We start from the raw sequence: 12,887 nt of genomic DNA on the forward strand, positions 1-12,887 counted from the left end.
ATATGCCAATACAATGCATTCTTTTTTTAAAAATGAAAATTTATTAAGAAATTTCATAATACAATAAAAAACAAACTAGTCTAATCAAAAAAAAAAAAAGGAGAGAGAAAGAGATAGTACAGGGGTGCTCAGAGGGGAGAGGAGGGGGTGGAAGGAAACCCAGACACAAAAATGGAACCTTGGAAGTGCTGTGCCCTGCGGGTTCCTCTTGTGGCAGGAGGGGGCCTGTGGGAGGGCAGCATGGAAAAGGAGGAGGATTAAGTCAATACTATAAGAATAGGATTTTGAATTGGATTAGAAAACCCGCCATAATTAATTAAAGAAGTTAGGAAAACCAGGAGGAAGAGTATCGAGGAAGTCACAATTATAATGTTAAGATAATAAGAATTGGGAATTTATATTTTTTCCCTATTGTTGTGTGTGTTTGTTCAAGTATGCTTATGAAAGAGCTGGGGGGAAACCAACCCTCAGAGCTCCTCCATCCCTGTCCTTTCAGTGGCAGGGAGGGGATAAGGGGGGAGGAAGGAGGGGGGAGGCCAAACCCAACTTATAATGGACCCCTTTGATTCTCAACGCCCCCGGGTCCTACTGGTGGCAGAAGTGGACTGGTGGGTGGTGGGAAATTGAAGGGACAGTGTTATATTCTATGTTTTGTTTGTATAAAACTAATAAAAATTATTATAAAAAAAGAGAAAGAGATAGTACAATGCAATGTCCTGCCTTACAAATGTATCACAACTTTTATACCATACAGAAAGAGATGACCCCTCACCCCCAGCTTTTACCTTGGAGTTTGTCTCACCCTGGGAGATCTCCCCTTCCCTGCATTTCACTCAGGGTCCTTTACTAGCTGTCCATCACCCTCATATGCATGCAATTATTTCCTTAACCCAGGACTCAGCCATGCAATTGAAAAAAAAAACAAAAAAAAAACATTCCTAGTTAGTTTTAAGTGCAATATAGAAAGTAACAATACACGGCGATGGTGAGCCTTATGGAAAATTCAATGTATTTTCAAAAAGCGTTTTAAGGATGGTTTTTATTTATGTGTAGAGTACAGGACAACAACAAGAGAAAGCTGATCTAAACACACACAAAAACAGGGCAAAAAAAGAAAATACCATGCATCGTAATGTATATATCAGCAGTTAATACAAGTGCTTGCCTCAATATGGTATCATTCTTTGCTTGTTTATTGAACACAAATATAGACTGATTTTTAAGAAACCAACTCTTCAGATAGCACTGTACAAGTACAAAATGACAACCATCAAAAATACAAAACAGGTTGGTTTTTTATATTAAAAGATAGGCACCCAAAATTCCTACTATATATATATATATATATATATATATATAGAGAGAGAGAGAGAGAGAGAGAGAGATTTGGACTTCAAAAAATTCTAATGGATAAAAGAGTGCTTTTAAATTATAATGTTACCAAACAAGAAGTGGAAGAGGCAATAAAGCAAATGACAATAGGAAAAGCACCGGGTCCAGATGGCTTAACGGCAAAGTATTATAAGATCCTAAAAGACTGGTTAGTTGAACCATTCACTGATTTGTGCAACAAGATTTTAGGAGGGGGCAAGGCACCAGAGACTTGGTAAGAGGCATATATAACATTGATATTAAAACCAGACACAGACAGATTGCATATGACGAATTACCGACCGATATCATTATTAAATGTGGATTACAAAATTTTTGCTAATATTTTGGCATAAAGATTAAAGAGATTATTAAGGGATTTGATCCATAAAGATCAGGCCAGGTTTTTGCCCAGCAGACACTTGAAGGACAATATTAGAAACATTGTGGATATTTTAGAAATGCTGGAGGAAAAGAAGAACATGAGTGCAGCTTTAATTTTTGTGGATGCCGAAAAAGCTTTGGATAACATTTCTTGGAGATTCATGATACGTAATTTAGAGAAAATGGAAGTTGGGAGGGAGTTTATAAATGGTTTGTCAGCTATATATGTAGACCAAAAAGCAAAGATTATTGTTAATAGGGTGATATCAGAAGATATTCGAATAGAAAAAGGAACTAGACAAGGATGCCCACTCTCCCCTTTGTTATTCACTACAGTTCTGGAGGTTTTACTAGACAGGATCAGGAAGGAGAAAGAGGTCTCGGGGGTCAAAGTGGGAAAGAAACAATATAAGTTGAAAGCTTTTGCAGATGATCTAGTTTTGACAGTTCAGGAACCGGACACTAGTATTCCTAATGTATTAGAGATTATACAGGAGTTTGGACAGCTGGCAGGCTTCAAATTAAATAAAATGAAAACCAAAGTTTTGAGTAAAAATTTAACACCGGAAGAGATAAGTCAGCTACAAGAGACCACGGGATTGACATTTGTGAAAAAGGTTAAATATCTAGGGGTAAATGTGTCAGACAAAAATATACAGTTATTTAAAAACAATTATGAGAAGTTGTGGAATGAGGTGAAGAGAGACTTGGAAACTTGGTCAAGATTGAAATTGTCATTGTTAGGGCGCATTTCAGTTATAAAAATGAATGTATTGTCAAAAATGTTGTTTATGTTTCAAGCATTGCCAATTGTAGAGAAACAGGCATGTTTTAAAGAATGGCAAAAAACCTTATCAAGATTTATCTGGCAGGGGAAGAAGCCTAGAATTAGATATAAGTTATTGACTGATGTTAAAGAAAGAGGGGGATTCTTCCTGCTCTTTCTTTAACATTTTTAACATCTTTAACTCTTAAAGTTATATTTTGAGGCAGCGGCCTTTTGCTGGATGAAAGAATGGTTCACACTTGATAATACAGATGTTTTAGATCTGGAAGGGTATGACAATGCATTTGGGTGGCACGCTTATTTATGGTATAACAAAGTTAAAGTACATAATCGATTTAAATGTCATATTATAAGAAAGTCATTGTTTAATGTTTGGACTAGATATAAAGATCTTCTAGAAAGAAAAACACCTAGATGGTTATCACCACTGGAAGCAAAGGTTAATAAAAAAATTAATATGCAAGATAAATGGATAAGATATAAAGATATGTTGATAGAAGAAAATGATCAGGTGAAGTTAAAGCCTTATGAGCAGATGAAAGATCAATTGAGTGGTTGGTTGCAGTATTGTCAGATTAATGAGTTATTCAAAATGGATAAAAAAATTGGTTTTCAAATTGAAAAATCAAAGTTGGAAACAGAATTAATTGAACCAAAAGTTAAAAATCTTGCAAGAATGTATAAGTTACTGTTGGAATGGCATACGAAAGATGAGCCAACAAAATCAATGATGATAGATTGGGCAAAGGATATAGGACATAATATAATGTTGGAAGATTGGGAAAGGTTATGGAATTGTAACATGAATTTTACTGCTTCTAGTTTGTTAAAAGAAAATTTGTATAAGATGATGTATAGATGATATCTTATGCCAGTGAAACTGGCAAGGATATATCATAATAAAGATAATAAATGTTGGAAATGTAAAGAAACAGAAGGGACCTTTTACCAAATGTGGTGGACTTGTCCCCGAGTAAAGAGCTTCTGGGACAAGATTTATAATGAGTTGAAGAAAGTGTTTAAAAACACGTTTGTTAAAAACCCGGAGGCCTTTTTACTTGGAACTACAAGGAAAGAATTGCCAAAGAAAGATATTACTTTTTTTCTGTATGCCACAGCAGCAGCTAGAATTGTATTAGCAAGGAATTGGAGAGTTGAAGAATTATCTACAGTGGACAACTGGCAGATGAAGCTGATAGATTTTATGGAGCTGTCTGAATTAACTGCGAGAGTCCGAGATCGGGGAGAGGAGACGGTGGAAGAAGATTGGAAGAAATTTAAGATATATAAGATTAAGAATGGACAATAAGGGAAGGGGTTATACAAAGATGCTGAAGAAGTGCAAAGACTTTGTAAGACGGATTTAAGTGTTAAATGTAAATTAATTAGTGAATACATTCTTTATAAGTAAATTAGAAAAAGAATTGGATTAAGAAGTAGAGAGTGCAGTAATACATATAATTAGAAACGTGGAAAGGGGGGGAAGGAGGAAGTCGACAGTGTTAGATTTATATTGGGTAAAATGATAAAGAATTGTTTTCTTGTTTTTGTTTTGTATTTTTGTCTTGTTTTTAATTTTGTAAGTTTTCCCCCTGGAATCATACACTCATAAAATTGTGGAGTTGGAAGGCGCATCCAGGGGCATCTGATCCAACCTCCTGCAATGTAGGAATCTCAACTAAAGCACCACAAGGTTGTTTAATCTTACATGGAATTAACTTCTGCAAATGTGGCCTTTTTATCTCCTATGATTGCTGGCAGCACCTAAGTAGAGTCTCTGAATTAAATCATAAGGTGCAGGTGATCTCACAGGAGTGAAGGCAGTCCTTGAAATACCCTATTTCCAGCACTTCCAAGTAGACTTTGGTTTGCTGTAAAAAGTGGTGCACCTGGTATAGTATAGTTAAATGGTGTGGAGCCTCTTTCAGCCAAAGGGCTTCATTTCTTCGTAGCCAACATTTCAGGGGCTGTATACAATAAGTGGGTGAGGCACAGAAGAAAAATTGAGATAACAAAAGACATGACCCCTCCCTTTCTTTTGGGAGAAGCAAAAAGGTGACTACTCCCTTTCTAAAGTAGGATACATTTCAGCTACACAAACCCCAAAATTTTTAAAAACTACAACAACCCAGCCTGTTTTTCTGGGACACATTACAGCCAGACCAAAAAAACTCTTATGAAAGGTTCCTAAGTGGGTTGGAACAAGGAGGGTCCATTTCCTGTCTGTCATTCTCCTCCTCATTCAAAACCCGCTGGAGGATGACCATTAGGCTCTCCCGAGATCGACCTCCCTTCTTCCTCCCAACCAGAAAATAGAGGAAGGGGTTCACACTGCTGTTGAGCGAGGCACACAAAGCGGCATAATGGAATCGAACGGGAATTTTCAGGCCAACAATTAAACTATCGAGAAGAATGGCATTGAGTGGAAAAGCAAGCATGAGGAAGAAGAAGAGTGTGAGTAAAATAACTATTAAAAGCCTTCCCTGCTTTCGTGGGTGTGATTTAAAACAGACTTTGATGAAAAGGATCACAGTTGAAATTGTCATGAGTGGGAGGCAAACCAGTCCAGTAATGAGAAATTGGAAAAATTCTCTGGGGATACGAAGAAAGATGGTATTTGATCTAAGGAAAGATGTTTCTTTGAGAATGTAGAGGACTATGGAGAGCAGACAGGAGAGGACCCATATGAGGGCACACACAGTGGTGGACAAGTGTGTTGGCCGGACACACCGATGCCAAATAGGGAAGAGGACAGACACACATCTGTCAATGCTGATGGCTGTCAGGAGAAGTTGTCCAGTGTTGTATGTGAAGGCTAAGAGATAAACAGCAATTCTATAAGGAAAAGAATCAGTAAACTCAATAGAATAAAATAACTCTAGGCTCAGGAGGAATGCAAAGTCAGCAACAGACAAATTAAGGATGTAGGGGGTAAACGGTTTCCTCCTAATGCGGAAACCAAGAAGCCAGATGACAATTCCATTCCCCAAAAATCCCATACAACAGATGACTAAAATGAAGCCATATATTATAGATCCTTCAAATGGGTTGTATTGGGAATATCCTTGGTCATTATATGAGCTATTATAAGTTTCATCATACTTGTTATCTGTCACAGCATCAGCAGCAGATTGCAAAGTCCCATTGATATGTCTTTCCATGCTGAATGACTGTATGTGGAAATCTTGTCTCCGCTTCTGGAGCAGAAGTTTCCTCTAGGAAATAGAAAGTAGCACAAATAAGATTGACTCAACAGGAATTCTGCGCAAAACAGAGAATGGTGAGACCCAGGAGCCCATTGAACCACACATACACTCACAACTTTTGTCTATCAAGCCAAAAGTCAAATAGGTGTAATTTTCTGCAATATTATTGAATCCTCCACATGGGCCACACCCCTCTGGATTTCTTCTCATAAAGCTGTTTTTGTTCTTTAATGAGTTAGTTTACCAGGAAACTGAGATTCACTGGTGGCAAGAGAAGAGGTCGGCACAGCATTCCCTGGTCCTCTTGCCCTATTGTCCAATTTGTAAAGTCTCTCCAAAATTGGGATTCAATCATATTTCTTTTACTATGACCAGGCTCAACATTCATGCCTAGGAAGAGATATCAGTAAGGATGAAGGAGATGGACAGAGACAGAGTGAGAAGGACTCCACCTTGTTTAGGGAAAGTTTGTTACAAAGTTAAGTTCACTTACCTACTGCATATGAATCCAGGTAGGACTATCTTCCATTGCTAAAAGAGCAGGCTAGGAATGAATGAGGGTGTGCAGGAATTTCTGAAAGAGAGATGAAGCAGTAATGTAACGTGGGTTTTTTTTTTATTACATATAACTCAGTGTTCTTTTTGTTGTTCAGTTCCTAGGATTCTCACCAAAATAGAACAAGCTTTCTGATATGTCTATATTGGCTTCCCCCTAACCAAGGAGGATGTGTTTGATGCATGGGAAGCAAACATGTGGGGGAGAGCAGGTGTTTACCCACGTAGTAGTGGCACCTTTAGGAAGCAACCATGCTTGATTGATAAACAAATGAGCAGATTCTCCTGGTGGTGGTGATGACAGAATGTTTACCTTACTCTCCCCTCCAAATGCCCCAGCCATTTTCCTAGTGCAAGGAAACTGAGCATTAGCACTTGGGCTGTTGCTTTAGCTGTAGTTGAGAGCTGGTGGCATCACACTTCCCTGACTTTCAGCCTGGCCCTAATCCAGACAGCTGTTTACATCTACTTACACAATGTATGTAGTCTCATACACAACATGCTGTGAAGACTTAGCAGTCCTCTTTGCCTACCAGGTTTTCCTCTTCTGTAGTCCTGAGTTTGATGGGGACATTTCCAAGTGCTTGCAAGAAACCCAAGTAGCTAATGTGGAGACCTCTGATGATGGGGTAGGGATGTAATTAGCCTTCACTTCATTTCCTTACGACCAAGAGTAAGGAAAGTGCTCTTCTGGCATTCTGAGTGTTGACTCAATGAGTGACTTATAGAAAGGGGAGAAACGAACTCTTCAGTGGGATGATTATGGTTCTGTAGCTTCATTCTAAGCTTCAGTCACTCACAGAACAGAGAAAGGGATTAAAGAATGAAAGAGAGTATATATGTTTATATATTAAGCGGAATCCCATCATTGTGTTTGCTTCTAGGAACATGGATATCTGCTCCCTTCGCATTGCCTTAATAATATCAACTTTCCCAAGACTTCACTGCTCAATCATAGGTGAATTCCCTGCCCTGGACTTGGTTCACTTGATATGACCCAGTCTATTCTGCGTACCTGTTAAAATACATTAATCTCATTGTGTCTGGACACAAGGTTTGTTCTCTCTCTTGGCAAAACCTCAGGAAGTGACCTTATACTGAGTCAGACTATTGGTCTATCATGAGCAGGATTTGTCAAACAGACTCTCAGTGCCACTCTCTAGCATTTTAAAAAAAGTGGTCTTTCCACCCCTACCTGGAGGTGCTTGGGAATTAACCTTCTGCAAACACCGCTGCTCCAGCCTCTCCTGTAAATGTTTCACCCAACCTTCTGACTAACTGCAGATCAGCAGTCTTCAGAGATGGTGACTGCAAAAGAACAAGGACACAGCATCTTGAAGTGGTCCTAATGACTTAAGAGAAAAAAATGTGGCCCCACTCATGCCCCATGGAAAAAATCTTAAATCTTACCAGTCTCTCTCAAAGATGCAAACCAGTCCCTCCTGTTCTTTGTCTGGAGTCAATTTGATTCTATGCCTCATAGGACAAGAGGATGCTCTTAAATTGGATATGAAGATAATTATCAGTTCACCAAGGAGGTGGAGACTATTGTCATTTATGTCCCAAAAGGCTACAGTCATGAAGACCAGGTTTGTAATTGGTTCTGGAGGAAGCAGCTCATGTCTCACGTACTTCTTTATCTGTACCAGACAAATGGAGTAAATCAAGACCTCATCCCCACATTTCTAATCTAGGCTGTCTAAGGAAGATAACAACTTCCTGGCCTTTTAACGGCCAAAAGCAGTTGTCCCCTATATGTCTTTTATTTGGTGGGGGAGTTGAGTATTGTTGGGGAGACATGATTACCTAGGGTGGGAGGGGAGGTTGCTCTTGAGTAGGTTAACTAGGTGGAGGGGGCAAGGAGTCAGAGCCATTGGCTGTAACTCGTGGAAGGGAGCAGTTCCACCAGGTCATCCGTCATGCCCCCCTTCATTGGAGGCAATTCCATGGTAACCAATGTAACATTTATTTCTTTTCATTTATTTCATAAAATCTATACACTCCTTGATTGTCAAACAAAAACAAAAAAACACCCCAAATCAGCTTACAAACAAATAAACAGAAAAATCAAGAAAAATCACAACCATACTTTAAAACATGCAAAAGTTAAAATACTGAAACAGATTGAACATATGTTAAGCTTCTTTACATGATATATTGTGCTTACAGTATTATCATTTGAACTCCGATTACCTTTAATATCTATTTAATATCTATATGAAGCCATTAGATGTGGTCATTAGGAGTTCTGGAGCACGGCATCAGCAATGTGATGATGTTGACACACAGCTTTCCCTTTCCATAACAGAGGAATCAGGAGAGGCTGTGAAAGCTTTGAACCAGTGTCTGGATGCAGTAGTGGTCTGGATGAGGGCTGATCAACTGTTTTTGAATTCGAGGAAGATGGGAGCTCTTTGGATGGGGGTCCCCATGTTTTGGAAATTGGGAAGTTCCCTGTTCTGAGTGGGGTTGTATAGTGATACCTCAGGGTAAGTACTTAATTGGTTCCGGAAGTCCCTACTTAACCTGAAGCGTACTTAACCTGAAGCAAAATTTCCCCTTGAAAGTAATGGAAAGTGGATTAATCCATTCCAGACGATGAAAAACACCCCCTAAAACAGCAATTTAACATGAATTTTACTGTCTAATGGGACCATTGATCAATAAAATGAAGGCAATAATCAATGTACAGTGATACCTCAGGTTAAGTACTTAATTGGTTCCGGAAGTCCATACTTAACCTGAAGCATACTAAACCTGAAGCGAACTTTCCCATTGAACGTAATGGAAAGTAGATTAATCCATTCCAGACGGGTCTGCGGAGTACTTAACTTTAAAGTGCTCAACCTGAAGCGTACTTAACCCAAGGTAGGACAGTACTCCCTTTGAAAGAGCAAGTATGAAGTTTGGGGGTATTTCTGGATACATCTCTGTCACTAGGTGCTCAGATGTCCTCTGTGTCCCCCATTCGCAACCCTGGATCATATTTTGGTTGACACTTGCGCCAGGAGCTTTGTAGATGATGAGATGTGAAAACAATGCTTGGACTTAAAATGAGCAATGTTTATTTAACACTGTTAAAGGTAACAGTTACTATATATAGGAATTCCCAACAGCACAAGCTCCTTTACATCTGAGTTATTGCGGTGTTGTACCTATCACTTCAAATTGTTGGGCAAGTTCCATTGACTCAGGGCCACAGAGTAGTTAATTCTCTGCTCATAGCCATTCCTTGCAGGTACATTAACACTGCAATCCAAACCCAAGATCTGTCAAGATTAAGGAGTTTAAAATTTCATCTCATTCATTTTATTTTTTTCTCATTTTTCCATACAAAAATGCATGTCCAAAGTGGCTTTCAACCACAAAAAACAGGGGTGCATTTCACACAAACACTACAAAAACAATTTCATAATAACAAAATAACAAAAACATAGCAATAATTTCACATTAAGATAGCAAAACAAAAACATAGTAACATAAAATAAACCACATTTCAATAGTATAACAAGGTCACTTAAACAGCATGTAGCATCCAAGAGCAAAAACAGCAAGGGAGCTTCCCGGTAACTCTCTCATTCAAGGGGATAGTTTTTACAACCATGTGACTAAGGTTGGATCAGCAATCTTCAGATTTGGTGAGCAGAAGACAAGGGCAGCATGCTGAGATGGCAGGTGCTAAGGATTTGGGGGGGGGGGATTGTGACACAAGTTGTGTCCCAAAGAAGATTACACAACATTTCTATTCACAGTCCAAGTTGTACAGATTGTTCCACCTGATCTTTGCCTTGACTAGTTCAGCTTGTGCAATATAGGTACACAGTGTGGAGCATTTTTTTTAGCCGCAGGGCTTCATATCTTCATGGCCAATATTTCAGGGGCTATATACTGTAGGTGGGTGGGCCAAAGAAGAAAAATTGGGAGAACCAAAAAGGTGACTACTCCCTTTCTAAAGTAGGATACATTTCAGCTGCACAAACCCCAAAATTTTCAACACAACCCAAGCCTCTTTTTCTGCTGAGCATGAGTCATCAATGCAGTCCAAGGACACATTACAGTCAGACCAAAAAACTCTTATGAAAGGTTCCTAAGTGGGTTGGAACAAGGAGGGTCCATTTCCTGTCTGTCATTCTCCTCCTCATTCAAAACCCGCTGGAGGATGACCATTAGGCTCTCCCTAGATCGACCTCCCTTCTTCCTCCCCACCAGAAAATAGAGGAAGGGGTTCACACTGCTGTTGAGCGAGGCACACAAGAAGCCATAATGGAGTTGAATGGGAATATTCAGGCCAATAAATCCACCAAGAAGAAAGGCATTGAGTGGGAAAGCAAGCATGAGGAAGAAGAGGAGTGTAAGTAAAATAACTATTAAAAGCCTTCCCCGCTTTCGCGGGTGTGATTTAAAACAGACTTTGATGAAAAGGATCACAGTTGAAATTGTCATGAGTGGGAGGCAAAGCAGTCCAGTCAAGAGAAATTGAAAATATGCTATGAGGATATAAAGAAAGGTGTTATCTGATATACGGAAATATGTTTCTTGGAGAATGTAGACGATTAGGCAGAGCAGACAGGAGAGGACCCATATGAGGGCACACACAGTGGTGGACAAATGTGTCGGCCGGGCACACCGATGCCAGATAGGGAAGAGGACAGACACACATCTGTCAATGCTGATGGCTGTCAGAAGAAGTTGCCCAGTGTTGTATGTGGAGGCAAAGAGACAAAGAACAATCCTATAAAATTGTAGCAATCCTACAAATTCAGTATACTCAATAGAATAAAAGAACTCTAGGCTCAGGAGGAATGCAAAGTCTGCAACAGCCAAATTAAGGATGTAGGTGGTGAATGGTTTCCTCCTAATGTGGAAACCAAGAAGCCAGATGACAATTCCATTCCCCAAAAATCCCACACAGCAGATAACTAAAATGAAGCCATATATTATAGATATAATAGATATTTCAAATGGGTTATAGTGGGAATGTCCTTGATCATTATATGAGCTATTATAAGTGCCGTTATACTCCTTATATGTCACAGCATCCGCAGCAGATTGCAAAGTCCCATTGATATGTCTTTCCATGCTGAATGACTGCATGCGGAAATCTTGTCTCCTCTTCTGGAGCAAAGGTTTCCTCTAGGAAATGGAAAGTATCACAAATAAGATTGACTCAGCTGGTATTCTGTGCAAAACCCAGAATGGTGAGACCCAGGAGCCCATTGAACCACACATACACCCACAACGTTTGTCTGTCGAGCCAAAAGTCATATATGTGCAATTCTCTGCAGCATTACTGAATCCCCCACATGGGCCACAACCCTCTGGATTACTTCTCTTAAAGCTGTTTTTGTTCTTTAGTGAGTTAGTTTATGAGGAAATTGAGATTCATTGGTGGCAAGAGAAGAGGTCAGTTAAATGTTAAGCTTTAGATTAGAAAAAGGAGTAGATAGGAAAAATGGAGTTTTCTGGAGGGAGAGAAGAATGGCTGGGGAAAGGAATTTTAGATTTGTATTTAATGTTTATGTTTTGTTAGGTGCCTGGGCAGAGGGCCACCTTTCTTCCTTTCCCTGCTTGGAAGCACCTGGTGGCAGGGGGTGCCCCGAGGGGGAAGGAGGGGGTGGAGGGAAACCCAGACACAAAAATGGATCTCCTTTGGAAGGCCTCACCTCATGGATACACCTCGTGGCAGGAGGTGACCCGTGGGGAGGGGGCATGAAAAAGGAGGAGGATAATGTGAATATTTAAAGGAAAAGATTTTAATTATGAATAAAAAATCCGCCATAATTATGTTAAAAAACTAAGAAGACCAGGAAGAAGAGATCTGAGGAACCCATAAGTACAATGTTAAGTTACAAGAATTGGTAAAAATCCTTTGTTTGTTTTATATGTGTGTGTTCAAGGAATAGCTGGGGGAAATCCAAACCAGGCTACTCTTCCACACCTCGCCTCCTGGTGGCAGGGGGGTGGGTGAGAGTGGAGGAGTGGGGGGGGAGGACGAACTTAGCCTTAAAATGGACCCCTTCGGCTCTCAATGCCTACTGGTCCTACTGGTGGCAGAAGTGGACTGGTGGGGGAAGGGAGGATGGAGGGACAGAATATATATATAATGTTATGTTTTGTTTGTGTTTATTTAAAAAACTAATAAAAATATTATAAAAAAAGAGAAGAGGTCAGCACAACATTCCCTGGTCTCCTTGCCCTGTTGTCCAATTTGTAATGTCTCTCCAAAACTGGGATTAAATCATATTTCTTTTACTATGACCAGGCTCAAAATTCCTGCCTAGGAAGAGATATCAGTAAGGATGAAGGAGATGGACGGAGACAGAGTGATAAGGACTCCACCTTGTTTAGGGAAAGTTTTTTTAGAAAGTTCTATAGCAGTGAATTTCACTTACCTACTGCATATGCATCCAGGTGGGACTATCTTTCAATGCAAAAAGGGCAGACAAGGAATGAATGAGCATGTGGAGGTGGTTCTGAAAGAGAGGTCAAGCAGTAATGTAACATGTTTTCTTATTATAACTCAGTGTCCTTTTTGTTGCTCAGTTCCAAGGATTCCCCCCAAAACAGAGCAAGCTTTCTGATAT

General features: G+C 39.6%; 2 protein-coding genes across 2 annotated transcripts; both read right to left on the reverse strand.

Moving 5' to 3' along the window:
* Positions 1-4,716: 4,716 nt before the first annotated feature.
* On the reverse strand, positions 4,717-5,703 carry LOC118089665 (proto-oncogene Mas-like). The gene has a single exon (XM_035124434.1). The coding sequence runs from the start codon at positions 5,701-5,703 to the stop codon at positions 4,717-4,719; it is 987 nt and encodes a 328-aa protein (XP_034980325.1).
* Positions 5,704-10,377: 4,674 nt separating this feature from the next.
* On the reverse strand, positions 10,378-11,382 carry LOC118089664 (mas-related G-protein coupled receptor member H-like). The gene has a single exon (XM_035124433.1). It carries the CDS (start codon positions 11,380-11,382, stop codon positions 10,378-10,380), a length of 1,005 nt encoding a protein of 334 aa, XP_034980324.1.
* Between the last annotated feature and the right edge of the window lie 1,505 nt (positions 11,383-12,887).

The sequence above is a fragment of the Zootoca vivipara genome, chromosome 8 (assembly GCF_963506605.1).
Source record: "Zootoca vivipara chromosome 8, rZooViv1.1, whole genome shotgun sequence".
NCBI classification, from domain to species: domain Eukaryota; kingdom Metazoa; phylum Chordata; class Lepidosauria; order Squamata; family Lacertidae; genus Zootoca; species Zootoca vivipara.

What these genes read in the sequence shown, in the direction of transcription:
- LOC118089664 (XM_035124433.1), bottom strand. Translation starts at nt 11,382, where the DNA reads ATGGAAAGACATATCAATGGGACTTTGCAATCTGCTGCGGATGCTGTG.
- LOC118089665 (XM_035124434.1), bottom strand. Translation starts at nt 5,703, where the DNA reads ATGGAAAGACATATCAATGGGACTTTGCAATCTGCTGCTGATGCTGTG.